The 25,146-nt window shown below is 45.7% G+C and overlaps 1 protein-coding gene across 1 annotated transcript in view; it reads right to left on the bottom strand.

Annotated features, from left to right (window-relative positions):
• Positions 1-23,130, bottom strand: part of FKBP1B (FKBP prolyl isomerase 1B) — a 40,180-nt gene extending 17,050 nt beyond the window's left edge. The window contains exons 1-2 of the mRNA XM_048499327.1: positions 22,974-23,130; positions 19,610-19,657 (exon numbers count right to left, since the gene is read on the bottom strand). Coding sequence (XP_048355284.1) covers positions 19,610-19,657; positions 22,974-23,010 — 85 coding nt within the window. The 5' untranslated portion in view covers positions 23,011-23,130. The remainder of the gene's footprint in view (positions 1-19,609; positions 19,658-22,973) is intronic.
• Between the last annotated feature and the right edge of the window lie 2,016 nt (positions 23,131-25,146).

Here is a 25,146-nt window from a genome sequence, read left to right as displayed (position 1 = left end):
TAAGGCATTTAGAGGTGTTTTATGGTCAAGAGCTCCTTGGGCTGAAACAGCAGGATTCTTGAGTAACAGGGCAACCCTAAACACAGTTGGGCTTAGAAGGGTATTAGGCTGCTTAAGGTTGCACTGTAAGACATTTTTGTTCTACTTGGATTATCAAATTATAATTGCCAGCTTTCAACCAATACTCACCCTGCTCTTCCAGAGCAAAATAAATTGTTTCCGGGTTGTTTAGCCAAACAGCCTAGTCATTAACATAGGGTGAAATGTCTAGTAGAATCCCACGGTGTTTCTCCATTAGGACATATTCACAACCTGCCTGAATATCACCATTTTGCAAAGCAGAAAAGGTGCCATCACTACTCCAAAGGTCTGCCAGGAAGTGCAGTACAATCTTAGAGTCAGTCGCAATGTTCCCATTTAATACTGGAGATGTCACTCTCAACACTTCTTCAAACTTGAGGAAATTAGCCATGCAGATGGAGCATTACCAGGTAACAATTTCCAGGAGACAATTGGAGTTTGCAAATTAGAAGGCTTCAAGAATAGTCACCCTAAATATTTGAGGGGAGAAGAGTAAGACAGTATCGATGGAAAGTAATAAAAACACTGTATTGTTGAAAGCTTTCACAGCCGGAATCACTGTTGTGGGGTTTCCGGGCTGCATGGCCAGGTTCCAGTAGCATTTTCTCTTGATGTTTCGCCTGCATCTGTGGCTGGCATCTTCAGAGGATCTATGAAGATGAATGAAGAGGATCCTCTGAAGATGCCAGCCACAGATGCAGGCGAAACGTCAGGAGAAAACGCTACTGGGACACGGCCACGCAGCCCGGAAACCCCACAACACTCTAATAAAAACACTTGTTTTTCTGAATATATCAGTTTCTATTTTAGGATGACACTCAAGCCTGAAATGCACAAGACCAAATGGCTTTGCGGCACTGGTTCCAGCTCTTCAAAATGCCCTCGATTTGAAAAGAATGTGAAATCTAGGGATTTATCCCCTGCGTCCACAATTAAATGCTTGAATCCCAGCTGCCATCCTTCCTGATACATCTAAATCACACACAGTTATGGGGGGGGGGGGAGACTTGTAAATCACAATTTCAAGCTCGGCAGGAGGCTTGGGAGGGTAATTGAGAAGCTCTGAAATTCCACCTGCTAATTACACAGCAGCTATGTATTTGCAAAGGAGCGGCCTCACGCTGCGAAATTTGGCACGGTCGCTGAAGACACTCCACCGGGACAAATCTGCCTTCTGCATTGACTGACCGAGGGAAGGTGAGTTTGGAAGGGAAACTTCCAAAAGAAGCACATGGAACGGGCAGGGGCTAAAATGTCCGTCCCCTGCTGTTCTCTTGAGCCTTGTCATCAGACCATCTGGTAGAAAACTGTCCTCAGGAAATTCCTACCTAGCTTCAAGAAAGGCATCACTTCATACTGAGAGAAAAGAATCCATCCTCAGGCAGTGAAAAAGGCTGACTTGTTTTAGGCTGAGCTTTCCCTGGCGCGGAGCCACACATGCCACGAAAGGTTTAAGAGAACGCCTCAGCTTCTGCCTCTGTGCCAACAATAGATACAAGCAGTAAAAATATTTACAGAACTAAAGTGGGATGGGACCAGAAGGTGGAAAGCTAGGCTGGTGCTTAATATAAACACCAGAACACAATTAGAGAGCCTGGTGTTCTCATATCAGCCCGTGCAGAGCGTCCGCACAGGCAGCCCCTGACAGACAGGGAGGAAGAGTGACTCAGTCCAAAAATCCAGGTCACCTCCTAACACAACGTGTCTTTTCACACATGCTGTTCAGCCCAGTCTTGTCTTCTCCCCAGTGGATATATTAATAGCAACATGTTCATGTGGTACATACTGTAAGAGCACCAGCACTTTCATATCAAGGGTAAAGAAAGAGCTATAAAAAAACAAAGCACAGCCGAATTGGTTTGGCACAGTGTCGGCTTTGAGATGGGCAAAGGATCGCCTCCACCCTGCTTCCCCTGGAACACTATTATGCCGGGATTTTTTAAAAGCTGGTTTTGTGTGAAGAACGGTCTAAACCAGGGGTGGGCAACTATGGCCCTCCAGATGTTTGTGGACCACAATTCCCATCAGCCCCTGCCAGCATGGCCAATTGGCTATTCTGGCAGGGGCTGATGGGAATTGTAGTCCACAAACATCTGGAGGGCCATAGTTGCCCACCCCTGGTCTGGGTTCACCTAGGTTTCATTAGAAGACTCGCTGCTCCTCCAGATAGCTCATTTATCCATAATTCCCATCAGCCCCTGCCAGCAGCCAATGCTCTCATGCTGGTATGGACTCGATGGGGAATCTCTGGTGGGTAGGTTCATGAATATATGGAGGGCCGCGAGTTTGACACCCTTGATCTAGGCCCTTTGTCTGCTTAGGTCTGCTCCGCAATGAGCCTACATTTCCTTCAGGGCAGATTTTTGGTTGCGCACACATTCTTCCCCCGTCCCGGACCCACCGCGCCACAGATCAGAGAAGCCCCACGATGCCTAAAAGTGAGCAAAGTCCCAACTGTTCACCTGCCTATGCAGGGACGGTGAAGCAGAGTTGCTTTGGGTTCTCCGATCTACCCCGACTTCTTCCACCCACGCAGAAGCAGTCCTGCCCACTCCTTTGCCAGCATTTCCTAGATATTGATGGAGTTTTGCTTTCTTTAACAGCGCTTAACAAGGTTACCCACACTGCTTCCCCAAAACTAGGTCTGAGGTTTAATGCTAATAATCGAGCCCAGTGGCCCAGGCCAGCCTAGATTTGTGTGTGTGGGGGGGGGGGTGACTTTGCGCGTGCCCACAGAGAGGGCTCTGAGTTCGCCGCCACTGATGTAGTCACAGAATGCATCCCCATACATTGCAATGTAGCACTTTCCCGTACTTCTTGCTGGTTTTGGTGAAGCACATGCATACCATTGGTCATGAACTATGGGTCACTAAAATACGTGACTATGTTCTTGTGATGCTTGAGCTCCCCTTGTCTTGTCCCACTTGAGTTCTGTAAATGGAGAAGGCCTATATGTACCTCACAAACCATTAGCCCACTCACACTAACTAAGGCCATGGATGCAGACTACACAAAATGGAGAAGCATTTTCTTTCACCAGTGGAGAGCTATGGACTAGTTAGAACTACATGCAAGATTGTAATGTCAGAGGTGGGATCCAACCAGTTCTCACCACTTCTCTAGAAGTGGTTACTAATTTTTTCTGAATGCCAAGAAGGGGTTACTAAAGCAACCTCCATGCCCAATAGGGACTGGAGGTGCGTGTGTGCGGCGGCGCCACTGTTTGAATCCCACCACCATTGGAACCTGTTATTAAAATTTTTGGATCCCACCACTGTGTAACGTGTAATACCTAGTACCTTGCAGACTGCATGCACTTGTCCAAAGAACAGGAAGAAAAACGGAGGGAAAGAACTCCACTGAGCCCCCTAGGAGTCCCTGTCACTATATGCCCAGAAGACAGGTTATGTCCTAGATTTCTGCAGTGTCTGTATAATACACGAAAACAGTGCTTTCATACTCATTGCTCTCACATATCTTCCACAGGTGTACCATTTACTCACTGTCACAAAACTATTTTGCTATATTGCTAATATTTTAAAAAATGTAATTGGACATGTCTTTGGACCATGTAACCTAAGAGCATCACAACAGACAGAGCCAACGTTATGTACTTTGAAGTCACACTGAATTCAAGTGAAAGCTTAAACATGCATTCAGTTCTCGCTTATTGAAATAAACGGGACTGTAATAAAAGGAGCTTAAATTAACCAGGGTATACCCAGCTTAAAAAAAAATCTGGACTGGCTGTTTGCTACATATAAATGCTTACAAACAGCCATGAATTCTATTAAAATATTACACAGTTTCAGGAATGTGACTTTTAACATGCAGATAAATCAACTAAAGTTTTAGTTGATTAATCTACAATCGAAAGACAAAGTCCTCATTCTGATGAGGGTAAATTTTTATTGGTTGGACTGAGAACTAACGGCACCACCTTTTAAAAAATGAGGTTATGGATTCTGATGTTCTGCTGCCGTGAATAAAAAAATGTAAAAGGAAATATGACAGATCAGAGAACTCAACAAAATGACAGAGGATATGGTGGAAAAAGGATTGCAGTATCTCAGTGTTAAGAGTATTGTGAGACATGTTAACAGGAAGAGGAAGCAGTATGAGGTAGACTGCTCTTGTCAGATCTCAAAAGCTAAGGAAGATCAGCACTTAGAAAGGAGACCACCAAGGAAAATTCTGCTGCAGAAGAAGAAGAAGAAGAAGAAGAAGAAGAAGAAGAAGAAGAAGAAGAAGAAGAAGAAGAAGAAGAAGAAGAAGAAGAAGAAGAAGAAGAAGAAGAAGAAGAAGAAGAAGAAGAGGAGGAGTTTGGATTTATATCCCCCCTTTCTCTCCTGCAGGAGACTCAAAGGGGCTTACAATCTCCTTGCCCTTCCCCCCTCACAACAAACACCCTGTGAGGTGGGTGGGGCTGAGAGAGCTCCGAGAAGCTGTGACTAGCCCAAGGTCACCCAGCTGGCGTGTGTGGGAGTACACAGGCTAATCTGAATTCTCCAGATAAGCCTCCACAGCTCAGGCGGCAGAGCTGGGAATCAAACCCGGTTCCTCCAGATTAGATACACAAGCTCTTAACCTCCTACGCCACTGCTGCTCCACAGAAGGCAATGACAAACCACTTCTGTAGCAAGAGGGAAAAGTGCTCGGTGCACTGGTGCATCCTCCGCCCCTACCCCGGAACGCCCCCGCCCCGCCCCTGCCACACACCCACAGGGGCGTGCGTCCGGTGCATCACGCACCCCCCTGCCCACTTGGAGCTACGCCTCTGAAAGTCCCTTGCTGGGGTTGCCATAAGGCAGTTGGGACTTGACGGCATTTTTGTGGAGCTGAGCATGCCGGAGTACTTCCAAGCAGAACATCCAGCGGATCCTATTAAGACACCAAGCATTTGAGCAATTCTCTCACCAGTTCTGGAGCAGTATTCCATTGAAATAACCATATTGGCTTTTAGTGGCATCTGTTACATAATAAAACCCTAATGCAGATATTTTTCCCAGGTACTCAAATATTACACAGCCAACTGGGCACGCTCAACAGACAAAGAAATCAGAGCGTAGTTTTAAAAGGCACTATTTAGAATCAGGTATTCCACAGTGAAAAATTAGTATCAACTAAAAATGAGAACAGCGCAGTTTTCCAAATACACACAGCTACCATTTTTGATGGATAGGGACTCTGTAAAAGCTTGAAGATAAAAACAACCAGAAAAAAAACCCCTCTATGAAAGAAAGCTCTGAATAAGCATAAAGGTAATAAAATCACACCAGCAAAGCACTGTATGAAATGTAATGAAATCCCCAGAGGCTTCCATGGAATATAATTTCAACTAAAATTGCAATATTGCTTTCTATAACTAGTAATTCTGAGAAGCACTCTGGCTTGTTTTTTTTTGAAAATGTGTTGTAATGATTTCCTCGCAGGCTTGATTCCGAGAATGAACAGGACAAAAAGAAGATAAGTGGTTATTGGCGTTTTTATTTTAACGTTCGGTATTGCCAATGGGAAGACCTCTCGTGAATGACTAACCCTCTCCTAAGCCAATTCAAACTGGAATAAAAGAGGCACAGTGCAGTACTTTTACTAAAATACCCCATTATACAAAAAGCAAAGGAAGAAGAAGAAGAAGAAGAAGAAGAAGAAGAAGAAGAAGAAGAAGAAGAAGAAGAAGAAGAGGAGGAGGAGGAGGAGGAGGAGGAGGAGGAGGAGGAGGTTGAATTTATATCCCCCCTTTCTCTCCTGTAGGAGACTCAAAGGGGTTTACAATCTCCTTGCCCTTCCCCCCACAACAAACACCCTGTGAGGTGGGTGGGGCTGAGAGAGCTCAGAAGAACTGTGAGTAGCCCAAGGTCACCCAGCTGGCGTGTGTGGGAATGCACAGGCTAATCTGAATTCCCCAGATAAGCCTCCACAGCTCAGGCGGCAAAGCGGGGAATTAAACCCAGTTCCTCCAGATTAGAATGCACCTGCTCTTAACCACTACGCCACTGCTGTTCCTGAAACAGAAATGGTTGCACCTGGAGTTACAAAATTTATAGATCAGGTTTATTCAGACGTATGTCCAGGCTAGCCTGATCTCATCTAGTCTTGGAAGCTAAGCAGATTCAGATCTAGTTAGCACTTGGATGGGAGACTACCAAGAAAGTGCAGGGTTGCTACGCAGAGGTAGGCAATGGCAAACCACCTCTGAATTCCTCTTGCCTTCAAAACCTCATGAGGGCTCGCCATAATTTAGCCACGACTTTTCAGCACTTTCCACCCCCAAGTCAATGTAGTATAATCTGAGGCAGATGGACAACACGAGGGTTGCCAAATTCAGCTTGGGATGTTTCCAGATATTTGGGAGAGCAGAGTTTGAGATAAGAGGAAACTGCCCTCCTACGCTGCCATTTCCCTCCAAAGAACTGATCCCTGTAGTTTGGATATCAGTTCTAACTCTGGGAGAACTCTAAGCATTCCCTGAAGGTTGGCAGTCCTAGAGGGCGCAAGATGGCGCTGTTAGAAACACTACTTTAAGTGGCACTTTGACTGCAAAATCCCAAGCTTTCCCAAAGCTCAGAACTCTCAGAATTACTGCCAATAGTAAAAGGATACACTACGGACACTAAAAAACTAATTTGCTAGTACTATAGATTATATAGCAGGGAGGACTTTTGAGACCTCCAGATGTTAGGGATTGCTTCCCATCAGCTCCCCGCCACTGGCTGGCAGGGGCTGATGGAATTGTAGTCCATAACACATCCGAGGCCAAAGGTCTGCCAGCACGGCCAATTGGCAGGGGCTGATGGGAATTGTAGTCCATAACATCTGGAGTGCCAAAGGTTCGCCACCACGGTTATATAGCGACCACAGCGGAACTGCTTCCCAAAGAGGTCTCCTTTGAGGTCTTGGAGACAGTAATCTCCCCGGAAAGGTTGTGGGAATGAGTATTCACAACCAGCCCCACTGATCTTCGATGCAGCCTGTTTGGGGAGTCAGTTGCTTGGCAACACACCCAAGAAAGTCTTTTTGGTGTAGATAACAAAGACGTTAGCTGCAGGGTGCCCATGTTACATATAATCAAATAAAACATTTTGCCTGTAATTTATCTCTATAACATTGTCGAAAACTTCACAGACAAGCATGCTGACCATGTGAGGCAACGCTCCAGCAAAGTGTACTTCAGCCTGCGGATTCCCAGTTTTAATCAAGGAGTAGTGGTCTACACATTCCTGATCTGGGGACTGGAGAAAGGTCAAAAGCAAACAGCATGTAACCCAGGCAAACTCCTCATGGTTGACTGACAAAGATCTGTCTTTCATACATTTACCAGCTGCCTGAACAAGATGCAGTTTCCAGATGCAAAGTCCGGTTGCAGGAACTTAGCAGGTACCTGTTCACCATTCATGTAGAGAGCCGTAAAACTGATGTTATAATGCAGTGATGGCGAACCTATGGCACGGGTGCCAGAGGTGGCACTCGGAGCCCTCTCTGTGGGCACGCATGCACAGAGTTCATCATGTAGCGGGTGGAAAATCACCCCCCCACACACACACACATCTAGACTGACCTGGGCCACTGAGAACGTGTGCGCACCACGGTGAACAGGGAGGACTCGGCTGGTGGGCCTGGTACCTGTGCTCCAGGTGGCTGTTGCCTGAAGGGGGGGCGCAGAGGAGGCAGAGATGCTATAGAGACACAGAGCGGTGCGCGTGGGACTTGCTGGAGGCTAGAGCAGGCTGGCCCCTGCTCAAGCGGGTGGGGCGGAGGAAGAGGGAGCAAACCTAGTTTTTCTAAACTAAAACCTCAGCATTCAGGTTAAATTGCTGGGTTGGCACTTTGCGATAAATAAGTGGGGTTTGGGTTGCAATTTGGGCACTTGGTCTCAAAAAGGTTCGCTATCACTGTTATAATGGTTCAAATGAGTTTTTATTATGGGCCCCACCAAAGGAATCATTATCTACTAGTCCAATAACTAGCAGCAAAGGCAACAGCCCCAAAACAAATTATCCTGGTTGCTGACACAGCTTACTGCAGGGATGCCTAATACTTTCATGGCTTTACGGTCCACAGGGTATTTGGCATTAGCTGTAAAGAGCGCCTCTGTGTAACCTTAACGGATACCGGGTCTACTCTTACTGTCGTTATAAAAAAGGGAAGCAGACTAGATTTGTAACCTGCTCTGTTCTGTTCTGATCATCCACCATGAGGCAAAAGGCATCCTCGTTGCATGTCAGTTCACTTTTGATATCCACTCCATTTAGCATCAGCTTTTCTTGGAAAAACTGGTCACTGTGGAGGTGCCCCAGCAAATCTATTTTTCTGCTTTCAGTCACGAGGGCTGCTATTTTAATAAACCCTTCATTATTTCCGTCCAGGGCAGTTGACTCATGTTCTCTAGGTGTGTCTTTGTAAAAACAGGCCTGCAGAAAACTGGGTTGGTGGATAGCATGTCATTGCTATAACTGAGCACTGTTTCTACAAAGGCCCTGTAAGGATAGCAGTTGCTAGATTGGGAAATGAGTCTGTCTCCCAATGTCACATCCAACTGGCTTAAGATGGAGCTGATAGGGTAGTTCACTAGACTCACCCTTGCATTTCTGTTGAGGTTTGTTCCATCTTCTTTCTGTCAAGATACATGAGGTGTAGCCCAGAGGTGTACTGGGCCTAAATGGCGCCCGGGACATGACCGTCTCTTGCGCTGCCCCCCCCCCCCCCGGCCTGGCTCCCAGCGCCCCACTTATGGCAGCCAGCAGGGAGGCCGGGGGGAGGGGTTCGGCAGCGGACAGACCAGGCGGGCAGTTCAGGCACCACAGCGGCAGGCCAGCTCCTTCCCTCCCCAGCCTCCCGGGGGTGAGCTGGCCTGTGGCCACGGGGGCCAGTTTGGCTGGTGAGCTGCACCCCAGCACAGGGGGAGCCACTGGGCACCAGTTTAAGTGGTCACACCACAGGAGAGGCCGGGCACGGGGACCCGGCTGGTGCCCGGTGCCCCCCATGTGATGAAATGGGGTGCATTCAGGGACACGGGATACCTCATGTGTGGTACACCCCTGGCCAAGCCCCTCTTGTGACATTGATGCCTTCTTTTTCTTGTCACACAGCTTAATGTAGGAACAAACACATGATATGTAAGAGACAATGGCAGTTGTGCAAGAGAACTGGTATGGCTTCAAGTGCCACGTTTCGGAGGGCTGCGACATCCATACGCCAGCATATTTCTCGTCTGGTGCCCTGGGGATAGCAAATCCACTAGCGTGGGCCTGCACTCCCTCTGCCTCCACTCCCTCTGGATTGGGTTGTTAGAGTCTTTCAGCAAGAATTTTTCCACAGTGCATCTTATGCTGATGTAAAATGCTGAGCTATTCCGCTGAGCTTTTTCTAAAGGCCAGCTGGACTGACATCAACTTTTACTGGCCTCCTGGGGGTTATTTGGGGTTTTAAGTCACCATTTTGTCTATTTTCAGCTGTTATTATATTATATTTCCTTTTATAGTGTTTTAGCATTTTTTATTGTTGTTTTAACTGAGGTTGTTTTATGCTGTTGTATTGCCGCCCTGAGTCCCTAAGGAATGGGCAGGGCAAAAATTCAATAAATAAATAAATAAATGTCAAGGCGCTGAAATGGCTCAGTTAATATGTTCAACAAGACAGTATTCAGAAGCTAGAGCCAATACGCACGCTGTTCAATTTCCCAAAAACCACCACCTCATTGGCTGAAGGTTTCCAATTAGAAAGGCGCTCTGAGCAAAATCCACATTCATACCTTTTAACAGGACCAAACACTCAACACCCTAAGCTGCCCAGCCTCTCTCAGGTGGCTAAACTAGCTGTACTACGGCAGAGCAACAGACCTACCCTCTGAACCGATTTTAATTACACCAATATTGCCCCCATGTTATCACCTCTGTGGATAATCTCCAAACATACATGATATTTCACACTATTATGTACTATTCAAACATAGGTTGTCCTCATGGGGAGAGACAGTGTGTGACCACAGCTACCAGCCCCCCAGCTAGAGGTGCAGCCTTTCTTATGGAAAGGTTTCTGTGCCTTCATGCAAAAGCACAAATTCAAACATTTTTTCTGCCAGCGAGGAGATGGGATGGAAGACTCTGAAGCTCTTGAATTGCTGCCTCTCCTGCAGCTGTTAAGAGGCACAAGAGCCCTGCAACCTTATCCACGGCATACCCTTCCAAGTATCTCAAGCTTAGTCGCAGCATTAAGGCCCGTTGCTTAACACCATCGCTCTGATTTACAATGGCTGACACAGTACTCTGGTCTAAAATAGAACTTGGACATGGTTAATCAACCGGACACAGCTGCTAAGGAAACTAATTGAAGCCATAGTAAGACTTCAGCCTTCCAGTTCTCCCAGTAGTTGATCACTGTATCTAATGACTATGATGGGGTGCCCCTCCATACTGATCACAAGAACAGTAAAACCAAACCACCTTTGCAGAACGCTTGAGGGACTCCCCAAGAATGTAAAACAACATGGCCCGGTCAAACAAAAAAAACCCTGCCTGAGAAGGCCCACTGCAAAAGGCAAAGACTGTTGGGAGAATCTGGAAGTTAGTTAAACTGAAAGAAAACAGTAAGTCACTGGAAATTGCCCCGCTCAAGCTCCTGAAAACTTTTAAATTCTTCAGGGGAGTTTTTTTTTTGAGCGGAGGGGGTACTTTCCAAATTGTTTTCATTTTCTGCAATTGCTTACCCGACCCCAACTAGTTAGCTTTAATCCACATAAAACAACATTTTTGACGGGTGGTTCACATGGATTCATGTCCTTAGCTGCAAAGCCAAATAATATTGTCTTACTTTTTACCCAGTTTAAATAAATATGTAAACTAAATGCATAAACTAAAAGCCGGTGAGCTTTCTGTGGCAAGTTTTTCTCAGCGCTCTACTCTTTTTTTTCTTCCCGTCAAGTCACAGATGCCTTATGGTGACCCTGTGGGGGTCTCAAGGCAAGAGACGTTTTGGAGGTAGTTTGACATTATTTGCCTCCACGTAACGACTTTGGTGTTCCATGGAGGTCTCCCATCCAGATTTCAGTTAGGAATGTGGCTGAGAGTATGTGACTGGTGCAAGCCAGTTTTCATGATGGCAAAGTGGAGATTTGAACCGGAGTTTCCCATATCGTAGTCCAACACTTATTTACTTCACAACACTTACTCACAACGCTGGCTCTCTAGCAGCTAGCAGGTAATAAACTTACCTACTCTTTGTCCCCTTCCACACATGCAGAATAGTGCACTTTTAATCCACTTTCAATGCACGTTGCAGCTGGACTTTACGGTGCGGAATAGCAAAATCCACTTTCAAACAAGTGTGGAAGTGGATTGAAAGTGCATTATTCTGCAAGTGCGGCAGGATGATGTCATCATTCATGATGTTATCATTCTATGTGTGCTTCCTTGTCCTACATAGTTCAAAGATGATGTACAGGTAAGCACTGAACATAATGACATTAGGACCACTTCTTACAGTCCTGCATATTTCACTTCTGGTAGGTTCTTAGCTGTTACTGCCTGTTTAACAGATTCAGCATTAGTCAGTCTTCCTAGCTGAAATATATGTATTGATTTGCAAAGTTTATAAACTCCTTCACACCCTCTATTGCCTTTTGTCTTTTCTAGAAAGGACTTTACTGAGTAGCTGTAAAAAGCTTTATATTAAATCCTCTACAATTCCATACAATGAATTCACAGAATGGCCTCAGAGCATAATAATAGCTAGCTTGCACTATATGCCTTTTTAATAACATATTTTACTGTACTGGAATTAATGTAGTTCTGTTATAGTTGCAAACAACACAATGAACATAATGAAAAAATAAGAAACATTAATTTATCCTGAAGGATTCTATTGATGCAGCATGTTGCTCAGTACAAAGGTGATTGGTTAAGCACATACAAAGATTTCCAGGAGTCAAATAAAGGTTTGGTTTAGAATTTGAATCACAAGAGATGGAGAACAATGGCACTAACAAAGTATAATCTATACAGGCACATATTTGTTTAAATAAAATATATTGGGAAATTCATTTTTAAATACGGGATTAACAATAAATTCGCCTCTCTGCCTCTTGGGTGGTATTTTCCTCAAGAAGATCCTAGCATTGAAATCATGGAGTACAGAACTATTTAGATCTATACCACCGTTTTCCCCATTGCCACAATGGATAAAGAAACATTATATATATTTCTCAGTGAAGAGTTTATTTTATGCTAGTTTTTGCAATGACCACAGCAGCCATTTTGGATAAGGTTTTATTTGTTTAAAAGTGATCCTGGGTAAGATTTGTTGCATAAAGGATAAACTCAGGTATTATATACCCTAAAAGATAGCTCTGTTCTTTTTAATTTTGTTGTGTCACTCTGTTATTAAGAGATTCTCTATCATCATTTTATTTCGGGATTGTTTTAAATTTGTTTTTTGTATCCTACCTGTATCGTCTTATACTCCACTGCTTTAAGGTGCCACTGGATTTTTACTTTAAAGAACAAGCAGTTCAAGATACTTTCCTCTCACATTCCGACATGGTTTCAATCCAAATTGCAGTGATGTTCTATTTATGGTCCTAAATCTCATTGCTGTATAATACTAGCCACTAAGCTTGCCAATTATCACTAGATGAGTCTTACAACTGTACGCAAACCGACTCTTTAATCTAGGAGAGAAGATGTTAATTTGGCAGCAAAGACCTTTAGATGTGTGTGGGAAAAGTGCCATCAAATTGCAGCCAACTGATGGTGACCCCAGCAAGGGGCTTTCAAGGCACGTGAGAAGCAGCGGTAGTTTGCCACTGCTTTCTTCTGAACAGACTTCCTCAGTGGTTTTGTTGGCTTATTTAACTTAATATTTAGCAGAGTAGCGGAATAAGACACCATGAGACAGTTGCTGGTTTTTATATAAATGAGTTTACTTACTAATAGGAAGGGTTTACACGGAAGAAAATAAAGAACAGCTTTCTATCCTAGCACTAATCCCACATGGTGCCTACCTAGCAAGGCAGAGATTCACCTCTTGTGGTGATCTCAACAATGTGGCATCCTGTATCTCGCGTGTGGGTGAGACAAAGAAACATATTTCACTTTATAACTTCTGTCTATGTGACTTGTCTCACATAGGCAATTTGGGAAGAGGGGGCGGGTTAGCTGACCAATAGCTTAATCAATGAACTGGCCATAAAACTCTGACCTCAGTATCTAATTAGAATGCACATAGTTAACCCCTTCATGTCTGAATTGTGACAGACACTTGCAAATCCCAACAGGTTTCCCTTCCAAGTACCAACCCTGCTTAGCTTCTGAGATCTGACAAGATTGGGTTATGCTGCCTTCTCTACCACCTTAAGACACAGTAGGGACAATAGTTCAGTGGAAGAATACATGCTTTGAAGGTAGATTCATCTCTAGTGAAAAGGCCTTTATATTGGAGGCCACCACTATGGTCCTGGACTCAGCTCCTAATGGAGACCCCCTCTCTCCAGTTTGTAGAGGTTTATCCGTTTTTTAGATTCAATTGTTTTGAGAAGACTTGTTGAATACAACAAATACTCCCATTAACAACTAAGATCCGCTGTTCCCCTCTTAAGGGAGCTGAGGAGTTAATGGCTGAACGCCATCTGTTTTAACTGAGTATGAATTAGGAACGCTGCTTTTAACTGTTATGAATTTTTAGTATTTTATCCTGTTATCCGCTTTTATTGTGATGTAAACCGCCCTGAGCCCTTTGGGGGAGGGCGGTATAAAAGTGGAACCAATAAATAAATAAATAAATAAACAAAAGAGCTCAGGCAGCAGAGCTGGAAAAGACCTCTCCTATAACGTTGGAGGACTACTGTATGAATATATATTTCTGACCTAGGTGGACCAAGGTTATGACTGGACATAATGCGACTTCATATTTTCCACATGGTCCAATAAACGTCCACCATAGCATAATGGAATACAGAATGACAGAATGTGTTAGTTTGCAGCAGTAACAAGATTCTTGTGGCACCTTAAATACTAATAAGATTTTGTTCCAAACTAAGCTTCTGTTGTCTAAAGCAGGGGTCTGCAACCTGCGGCTCTCCAGATGTTCATGAACTACAATTCCCATCAGCCCCTGCCAGCATGGCCAATTGAACATCTGGAGAGCCAATTGGCCATGCTGGCAGGGGCTGATGGAAATTGTAGTTCATGAACATCTGGAGAGCCGCAGGTTGCAGACTCCTGGTCTAAAGCATAACTTTATTGACTAGAGCAGTAGTTCTCAACCTTCCTAATGCCGGGACCCTCTAATACAGTTCCTCATGTTGTGGTGACCCCCAACCCTAACATTTATCCATTTTACAGATGGAGAACTCTGATGCAAAGAGTCTTAGGCGACTCCTGTGAAAGGGTCGTTTGACCCCCAAAGGGGTCCCAACCCACAGGTTGAGAACCACTGGACTAGAGAATACTGTCAGATGCAAATTCAGAGATCCATCTCCAATTGCCAAGTATGAAAAAATCCAGGTTTTTAAGCAGATTAAACCCTTCTCCTCACAACTATGTCCCAGGTAAAACAATATATAGTTGGCGTATGTATATTTTGAGGGGAATGGAGGAGGACCTAATGTCTGCAGATGTGTATGTATCTGTATGCATGCACATTTCTGCTCTATTTCTCACCATGTGATTCAATTATTCAATAAAGTACACGGTGGTGCACATTTCCTATTAAAGTTTTGCTCCCTTTAATTTATTCACAGCAGCCTCTGAATAAAATATGGTCCATTATCTACACTTCTTTTCCCCGTTCGCTAGAAAGTCGGGGGGGGGGGAGGGGGGTTGACAATAAGTTGCTTCCCTTGATAGCATGACCAGACTAGCAAAAGCTTGATTTTCAGTCCTATTATCTGTTCACTATATTTCTCATAAGATACTCCCTGAAAATAATGAACGCATGCTTAGGAAGCCAAATGGGAAATGTTATTGACTTCACTGGAGATTTTTCAAGTCAACCAATTGCTTCTGTGTGGTCTCAAAAGAATGTGTTTCACGCCGAACCATCAAATTGCTTTTCTTTTGCTGCCACGACTGGCTGAAGAAAACAGAAAACAGTCGCGATGTTGTTTTCACTGATGATCAGCTATCACTAAAGTCCTCACAGAAACAGAGGCAGTTCATCTTTCAAGGCACAGCAGTTTAAAGAGATAGATGGCTTAGCAGAAACGAATTGGAAAGCTCTGCCATACAAAGAAAAAAATCCCACCTGGGCTTACAAGATGTCTTGAAACCGTGCTCTGTAAAAACAAAAAAAAACTCAAAAGCAAGTACCTTACAGCTAGGCAGGTTTTAGCTGGCTTGCCTTTTCCAGCACAATGTCTGGGGTTGTGCAATTCTCTTTAATGTTAGCTCCAGTTGTAATTTTCACTGCATATGTCACCCAGACAGCTAAGTCGTGACATAAAAAGTGTATTAACCTCTTAGCATAAGCATTTATTGTCATTGTGCACGCACAACGAAATTTACAGCAGCATTCCTCAATGCACACAATTTCAGACTCATACATCATACTCATACAATTTCATACAATACATCATACTCATTCAATTTCAGACTCATACATCATACTCATACAATTTCATACAATACATCATACTCATTCAATTTCAGACTCATACATCATCCTCACTTTCCCCTTCCTCCACCCATCCCTACACAGCCCCAAACACATCAACGCGAAGCCGCGGAGTTTAACATAGCCACAGCTCTAGAGTAGAAGCTGTCTCTAAGCCTCTTTGTCCTAGTTTTGATAGACCTGTATCGTCTGCCAGATGGTAACAGTTCAAAAAGAGAGTGTGCTGGATGAGACGGGTCCCTCAGAATATTTTGGGCTTTTTTTAGGCTTCGGGAATTATAGAGTTCTTCCAAGGAGGAGAGAGGGCAGCCGATAATCCTTTGTGCAGTATTGATCACCCTAGTGGTGTGTGTGTGTGCGCATTCTTTTCTTGAATGAGACAGGATACACTCTGTGTGGGCCAGGCCCGATCTGCCACGAAGAGTGCAGAACAAATGCATTAACGAGAACCTCAGTGAAAAGGCAGGAAGCATCTTGAGCGCTTCTCTATCACGTCTGGATCCTTCCTCTGGCTTCCAGTTGCCACTGCTAAAGCTTCTGGACAAAGAGAGGCAGCAGCCAGGGACCCCCCTCCCCAAAGCCTCGGCCTGGCGACAACCAAGGACTCTCTCCCCAGCTTTTATTTTTCTCACTGTTATTGTTGTGAATATAAACTGCTCTGAGAGCACTTGTGTTGAAATATGGTACATTAATGCAGTGAGTTACTTAGAGCAAGACTGGTGGACAGCGTTCAAGTCTTTTTAGGCAGTTCCTAAAGACACGTGGTACTTTGGTGGTGGAAAATGCGGTCAAGTCGTGCCCGCCTCAGTGGTGGCCAGAGGGACAGAAAAGCCTTTAAGAGCCTGAAGCCAAGAAGCCTTTCACATCTGTCGTTTCCTAAAATTCATACAAAAAGCTGAAGAGAAAACATAGCAGGATCTACACTGATTCTCCCTTGGAGTTTTACAGTCATTGCTGCTGGCTGCTTTCCTGCCATTCCTTCCTTAATTGGTCCATTGGCTACTGAACAGATTTTCAAAAAGATACATAAAATTCTACACTTCTCTCCTTTTTACAGCTGCCCAGCATTGTGGTCAGGGGGAAAATAAAGCTAAAAAAAGAGAAAGTTTCACATTTGCATCAATGCACAAACACTACGGAACTAAAACTGCACCAACTGTGACACGCTTGTAAATGTTTGCAAAAGCAGATGTGTGCAACACCAGAGAGCCACCCCAGTAATGCCAGCAGGACAAACACACAACTCCCGTTCATTCTGTCCTGCAGAGGACAGCCCAAAAAGAGGCCGGACACATGAACAGGCAGGACTAGTTTGGTGCTCAAGCACAAAATGGCCACCACTGGGTCATTTGGGGCACCAAACTGGTGGGGATGTATCACGAAATTAAGCTGGGGAGGGCCATGCTTGTTTCTACAAAACCTGGGTCCTTTTTTCCAGATACTCTGAAACCAGCTGAGTTCTCAATGATTTCATTGAAATTAAAAACAGAAAATAATAACATGTTAATACGGATATTTCTCAGCTGAATGGCAACATTCCTTCAGGCTTATTTTAGCCCCCTCGAGCTCCGAGATGCACACACGAACTCTGCCTGGAGTAGAACCTTCCAAGTCTTTGTCCCTTACTTTCCAGGAAAACTTGCTTCCTGGCATGAGGCAATCTAGCCTTTGATGTATAGGGCTTCCTTTTGGTTACCACCTTTTGGTCCTCCATCCCGAGAGCAAAGAGCTCGTCAGGCTAGTGTGACTTTTTCTAATACAGTTACAGATACAGTTACAGGACAATTTCATCACAGGGTGACACAAGGCAAGGGAGGCACCCCCCCCCCCTTGTATCACTAGTCTGGCTCCAAGGTGGAATGCAAAGGTGTCGCAGAAGGAGAACACTTGGTGTAGCAATACACCTTGAGGGCCCCCTGCCTGAACATATCCATGAAGGTGTCCCACATTCAGTACAAGGATAGCTCTCCCATTCATGTTTCTTTTATTGGGCAAAGAAAGGCAGGTGGAAAGGTTAGTTTTCATCCAGTGTCATTTTTCCTTAGCCAAAAGGGATCAGGAGGCAAAAGAACATAAGAACATAAGAACAAGCCAGCTGGATCAGACCAGAGTCCATCTAGTCCAGCTCTCTGCTACTCGCAGTGGCCCACCAGGTGCCTTTGGGAGTTCCCATGTAGGATGTGAAAGCAATGGCCTTCTGCGGCTGTTGCTCCCGAGCACCTGGACTGTTAAGGCATTTGCAATCTCAGATCAAAGAGGATCAAGATTGGTAGCCATAAATCGACTTCTCCTCCATAAATCTGTCCAAGCCCCCCCCCTTTTAAAGCTATCCAGTGCTTAGTGGCCTATCACCACCTCCTGTGGCAGCATATTCCAAACACCAATCACACGTTGCGTGAAGAAGTGTTTCCTTTTATTAGTCCTAATTCTTCCCCCCAGCATTTTCAATGAATGCCCCCTGGTTCTAGTATTGTGAGAAAGAGAGAAAAATTTCTGTCAACATTTTCTACCCCATGCATAATTTTATAGACTTCAATCATATCCCCCCTCAGACGTCTCCTCTCCAAACTAAAAGGAAGTCCCACAATTCCCCTCTGCAGCTACCTCTACAGGTACACATATCAGAGCCAGTTCTCCAGCCAAGCTTCTTGGGGAAACATGATAGGGAGGATCTCAATGGACTTGGTTTGCACCCAGCCTTCAGCAACAAGGGAGATAACAGTCATCACCAGTCTCTGCATCGTTGCCATGTGAACCTAGAAAGCAGTGGTGTGGGTCCAGAAAGTGAGGGGTCCCTCTGTTTTATCCACAAAATACCTTAAACAGACCCTCCCTGACACATATGTACTGTCCACGACATTCTGAAACCAACACTGGCATGCTAACCAGAGTCACACCCTTCTAAATCCATTGTGGTCAATAGATATAATTCTGCTCAGGTTTGCACTGCCTCTTCCCATCATCCAGAGCTGTTCCCTGCAAGATGGTTACTTCTTCCCTGGACCTCCACAGCTGTTCAGTAGGGGCACCGTACAGGATGAACAAAGAGCAGCAGTGGAATTGTATGTGCTACACTGAAGAGCATAAACTTCTGCTTTCATTTCAGAGAGGACAATCTCCCCGTGATCCACCTCTTATCAAGAATGATTTGAAGGAATGTGGGGGGGCCCCACGGGGGGGAGGAGGAGGAGGAGGAGTTTGGATTTATATTCCCCCTTTCTCTCCTATAAGGAGACTCAAAGGGCTGACAATCTCCTTGCCCTTCCCCCCTCACAACAGACACTCTGTGAGGTGGGTGGGCCTGACTAGCCCAGCTGGCATGTGTGGGAGTGCACAGGCTAATCTGAATTCCCCAGATAAGCCTCCACAGCTCAAGCGGCAGAGCCGGGAATCAAACCAAGTGATCCACCTCTTATCAAGAATGATTTGAAGGAATGTGGGGGGGCCCCGGGGAGGAGGAGGAGGAGGAGTTTGATCATATCTCCCCTCTCCTCCTATAAGGAGACCTCAAAGGCTGACAATCTCTTGCCCTTCCCTCACAACAACAGACACTCTGTGAGGCAGGCCTGACTCAAGCCCAGCTGGCATGTGTGGGAGTGCACAGGCTAATCTGAATTCCCCAGATAAGCCTCCACAGCTCAAGCGGCAGAGCCGGGAATCAAACCCGGTTCCTCCAGGTTAGAATGCACCTGCTCTTAACCACTACGCCACTGCTGCTCTTGAGGGGGGGTGAATCAAGGTATTTTTCATACCACAGTTATATGAATTCATGTCAATGTAAGTAGTCTCTTTCAACTTATCCAAACATTTGAGACGTTGCCCAACCAACGTGGATACATGAGCAACATAAAGCCATGTTCTAAAACAACAACCAAAAAACAACCACCACCACAACCAGCAGTCCCTTCAAAATGGACCTTACCTGTATAATGTACCACACACGTCTGACCTTTCTTTGGAAATGTCCTTCCTGTAAGCAATACAAAAACATTTATTTTTAAGAATGCATTCCATCAACTGTTTAGAGAACTGAACAACGAGAGGGAGAAACAAATGAGAACAGACTTGAGTTTACTTCTAACTCTGTCCAAGGCAAGACTTTCTCCAAGATGAAAAAAATAAAATAAAACAGCAGTTGAGTAGCTTGGATTTGGTGGCCAAAAGGTAGTTTCTGGAGTAAGAAAACCAAGCTGGAATGAAATGTAGATGAAGCTGAAGCATCACAGCTATTCACCCTCACCTTGTCAGAGTAACTTCTGACATTCAAGGAAGAGATACAAACTACAGATCTACAAACATCATACTACTGGCCTTATTCTTTCACTACTGACGTCAGGTCAGACGTTTTCCAACTTTTTTCCCTCAGGGAACAAATTTCCACCTCAGTCAATCTTCCAAGTAACCCTTGAATTTCTGTTGTGAGTTCTGGGGCAGATTTTAAGATGCACTCTCTGGACATGAGAGGTCTGTTAGGCATCATTTCCCCAGCCAAACTGAAAAGACATCATAGAACATGCTCATAGTTTCCCGCATCTGTACTCTGCAAAGGAACACTGCTTAAAGCAGACAACCTATGAAGCAGAAAGCTTGCTCACCATTACTGATCTTCTCCTGAGGAAGGAAAAGTGGTTCAGTGATGAACCACCTGCCCAGTATGCCAAAGATCCAAATGAGATCCCAGGCATTTTCAACTGAAGGATGTTGGAGAAAGGTCCTTTGCTTGCCTGAGAGCCAGAGTGGGGTAGTGGTTAAGAGCAGGTGGATTCTAATCTGGAGAACCGGGTTTGATTCCCCACTCCACCTGAGTGGCTGAGGCTTATCTGGTGAACCAGATGTGTTTCTGCACTCCTACATTCCTCCTGGGTGACCTTGGGCTAGTTCAGGGGTCTGCAACCTATGGCTCTCCAGATGTCCATGGACTACAATTCCCATCAGACCCTGCCAGCATGGCCAACTGTAGTCCATGAACATCTGGAGAGCTGCAGGTTGCAGACCCCTGGGCTAGTCACCATTCTTCAGAACTCTCTCAGCCCCACCTACCTCACAAGGTGTCTGTTGTGGGGAGAAGGGAAGGGTGCTTGTAAGCCACTTTGAGTCACAGGAGAGAAAGGTGGGGTATAAATCCAAACTCTATTTCTTTTGCTGCTGCCGCCAGGCATGGTACACAATGCTCAGCTAAATGACCTCACTCTATATGGCCTCACTGTCTGTACGGCAGCTACATTATGTTCATCCAAACCCCTGATAAGCTCACTGGTAAAGAGCTCTCAATAAACTCATGAATTCTCTGGAACGTATTTTTTAAACATCACAATTTTACAGAAACAGAATCTGGCAAACAAGGAATTAAAAAACCCTTAGGAAGAAAATGCTACCAACAAGAAGTAGATCAAGCAGAAGAAACATTACTGCTTTGAAATATCTTTATCCATCTATCGTCCTTTTAAATTTTCAAAATATTTTACTGACCTAATCTCATGGAAAATTAAGCAGGGATCCACAAATGTAATTGCCAGGTTGGCAACAGTGACCAGAGATTTTTAATTTTTAGGGACCACTAGGGAAAGTCCCCATGTGTACTCCACCAGGAGAGTAACAACTTGTCAAAAAACTGCCACCAAGGAAGCATAGACACTCCCCCCCCCCCAAATGGCACCAATCTACAGCTTGTGCTGGGATGCATCAAAGAGACATAGGTTCAAGGGGTGAGGCTGCTACCAACACCCTCCCTCCATACACACCTTTTTTCCCTCTTTCTGGATAGACATCAGGTATGAAAGGGATGCACTTACTTTGTCTATACAGGCCAGGATGCAAGAATGTCAAGTCCTTCTGGCTACAATAACTGGCTAACTTAACCAGTCAAAATGTCTGGACCACTGTCCATACATTCATAATTATACTAAAGAATTAGGGGATGATAGACCAGCCAAGATGAACAGCGGGCCCATAAGGAAGTGGAAATCACGTCAAGTTTGTCGGGTCTCGCCTTTGCTCAGCTATTCTCAAGGACCCGTGCGATATCTTCTGGTTCAAACACCTGCAAAGATGTCCTACCGCAAGCTGTGTTCACTGCAAGAATCTACATGTGTGTCAATGTGCGAAGCACAGGTTGTTCTCCTGGCAAAGATCGGGCAACAGGAGTAGCCGTGCATCCTCATGTGGTCGGTTTGCACTACAGCAGCTTTTCAGAGCATCTTCCCAGTCCTTTGCATCGTTTCTCACAGAAGTTAAACGCTTTGCTGCTACTGCAGTAGCAGCAGCAGCAGCTTCCATGAAGGAGAAAAAATCTCCAGGTTGCCACTGAAAAGCGAGCCTCCTCTCTCTCTCTCTCACTCTCTCTCTCTCTGCTGAATGGCGATGGTCACATTTTAAGGGGGGAAGTGCAGCGTACTATAATTTGCTCTTGTTACTAAATTACTTCACCGCGCTCGGATTTATGCAGCTGTCAGCAAATGCCATTTAAATATCCCTAATCGCTGGCGGCGGCTGCCGAAGGAGCACAAGACTGCAGCCTCCTGAGCCCCACAGAGCTCCCAGGGGCTTCTGTCCTTGTCACGTTGCCCCAGACCGAGTCACTCCAGCAGGTTCCAGACCAGGGAAGTCGGCACTCTCCCCTCTGTCTGACAGGAGGGGAGATGTTGCTCTTAAACACACACACACACACACACACACACACACACACACACAGAGAGAGAGAGAGCGAGCAGGGTTGTTTTGGGTTTTTTTTTTGGTATGGTTGCACTTTCCCAGTCCTCTTAGACCCTTCTGCATTTCAGTTCTGACCACCCTCCCTGGGTCTCCCTCCTGACGTCCCCAGAGTGACCCACCTGCTTCATCCTGCTGCACAACCACAACCGTGCAACGTTGACCTGAGGAAACCAGAACCCCCCTCCCCCACAGCTGGAACAGACTTGGCCCAGGTGGCCAAAGCGGACGAGAAGAAGACCCAGAAGGCCCTACTGGCTAGAGAATACTGAGGAGGGCCTTGGTTCCTCACTGTAGGTCTTGTGCAACAGGATCGAGACCCACCGCATCGCCCTCGATTCAGATTATGGTCCACCTTTTTGCAAGCGCGCCCCTTCTCATCGCAAGCCCCCCACCCCCCATTCAACCTCTTCCCCCACATGCCCATGCGTCCCTTTCCTCCTGACCAGAGATTCCCACCCCGCACATTCCCACCTGCAGTGACGGACAGATCCCCCCTCCCTTCGGCGCTTGGATCCCTAAACCAACCCATCTTTCTCCCTAACCCCCAAAGAAAAGGAGGAGGCGGGTAACCGCACCGTCGCCTGGCGAGATGGTCTCCACGTCCACACCCATGGCCTCCGCAGCAGCACTCCCGCCGGGGCGCGCTCCCTCCCCGTCCACCTGCGCCTTGCAAGGACTCTGCCTGCCTCAGTCCCGGCTCAGCCAGACCCTCCGGCGGAGGCATCTCCCCGCCTTTGCCCAGCCGACCGAACGTCCGTCAGCGCATCCAGCCAATGAGAAGGCTGAGGGGGAGGGCCCCGTCTCTCCGCCGTCCAATCTTCCCGCTCACCCGGAGCGAGGGGCGGGAGCAGAACTCTCAGACTCCACTTCGCCGGACCCGGGCTTTGTGGCGCGCGCGAGCGTGTAGAAGTGCTCTCGAGGGGTTGACCCCGAGTAGGTTTCCCTACTGCACAGCCGTGACTCAGCTCTGCTGGGTGCCTTGAGCCTTCCGCACCAGTGAGATGGCACTGCAGACGGTGTTAGGAGGGAGGGCACGGTTGTGGCAACTATCTGGTGCTGCAAAAATAAACAAATCTGTATCTGCCTGCAGCAAACGTTGAATCCCCACGCCCAGCTACCGTGCGAGTCTTGAGGTCATGGATAGGGCCTGTAAGTCGCAGTCAACTTATAGCAACCCAGTAGGGTTTTCAGGGCAAGAGACTGTCAGCACAGACCCTAGATTCCAAACAGTCTCAATGGAAGACAGGAATCTTCTTTTGTTTAAACATTTATTTCAGATTCCAAGCAGTCTTAATAGGAGACAGGACCTAGATTCCAATCAGTCCCCATGTGAGACAGAAAACCCTTTAGTTTCCAATCAGTCTATATGCAAGACAGGAATCCTTCTTTTTTAAATATGCCCTGGTTCAGATTTCACCCAGTCTCAATGGAAGACAATGAAACCTGTTAGCACAGAGAGAGAAGTTCCCTTTTTTACCTCAATGGAAGGCAGGGTCTCCCATTTGCCTTAAGCCAGGATACCAAGTTTAGATCTTCAAAGTAAAAATCGAATTAATTTTATTCAGCTCAAAAGGGTCTGACCAGCACCAAGAGAACATCACACCAAATGACAACTATCAGAGCTTCTTAAAGCATTTTTCAGGATGTGAGCCAAGAGTAAAAATGCCTACTAAGCCAGAACATTAATGGATACTTTCAACATGTCGGAATCTTCATTATTCTCAAACAATGAGAACACACACTTCTATCAGGCTCCTATCTTGCAAACTAATGTTGCCAAAGAAGCGGGTTAGAGAAAGACCTTTGTTATGTTACTTCTATAACTGAATACAATGGAGTTCTCTTTTATTCTGCTTAGTAATGATTTCGTGCTGGCAGCTTACAGCGTTATGGCAGACATGAAAATGATTTTTGCTCAGGTCCTGTTACGTGCTCTGTGACCAGTATAGGGGCTGGTGGTTACAAGACTAACAGAGGTGGCTTTTGCCATTCCATTCCTTGAGAGCCCAGCGCAGTGTAGTGGTTAAGAGCAGGTGCACTCTAATCTGGAGAACCGGGTTTGATTCCCTGCTCTGCCGCTTGAGCTATGGAGGCTTATCTGGTGAACCAGATTAGCTTGTGCACTCCATCACATGCCAGCTGGGTAACCTTGGGCTGGTCACAGTTCTTTGGAGCTCTCTCAGCCCCACCCACCTCACAGGGTGTTTGTGGGGGGGCGGGAGGAGATTGTAAGCCTCTTTGAGTCTCCTTACAAGAGAGAACCAAACTCTTCTTCTTCCTCCTCCTCTGCATAGCAACCTTGAGACTCCTTGGCAGTCTCCCATCCAACTAGGGCCAACCCTACTTAGTTTGTGAGATCTGATAGGATCAGGCTAGCCTGGACCATCCAGGCAACCAAACCAAATTCTTTCTTCAAAAAAATAAAATTAACTCTGTAAGTTAAGGAACAGTAGATGGGATGCTAGGATCACCACAACATGAGGGGAAGGGCAGGCAAAGGTTTTTATGAAACTCAAGCGCCTCTTAGAGATGCTTAACAGAAAAAGTATTGGTAGAGGCTGAACAGTTGCCAGTAATCCAAGTATGAACTATGGTAAGATTTGTGACATTGTGCCTTAACACAATGGTTCAAGCTGTTGCTGTGTATATGGCTTGTGAGAACTGGTGTGTGCCATTTCCTAATGAAGGACTTGTGACAGCAGGCTTTTGGGCTGCAGAAATTTTATGGATTATATATCAACATGTGAA

Source organism: Sphaerodactylus townsendi, linkage group LG01, assembly GCF_021028975.2.
Source record: "Sphaerodactylus townsendi isolate TG3544 linkage group LG01, MPM_Stown_v2.3, whole genome shotgun sequence".
Taxonomy (NCBI): domain Eukaryota; kingdom Metazoa; phylum Chordata; class Lepidosauria; order Squamata; family Sphaerodactylidae; genus Sphaerodactylus; species Sphaerodactylus townsendi.
Note: the sequence above shows the minus strand (reverse complement) of the source record. Positions and strands in the feature narration are given on the sequence as shown.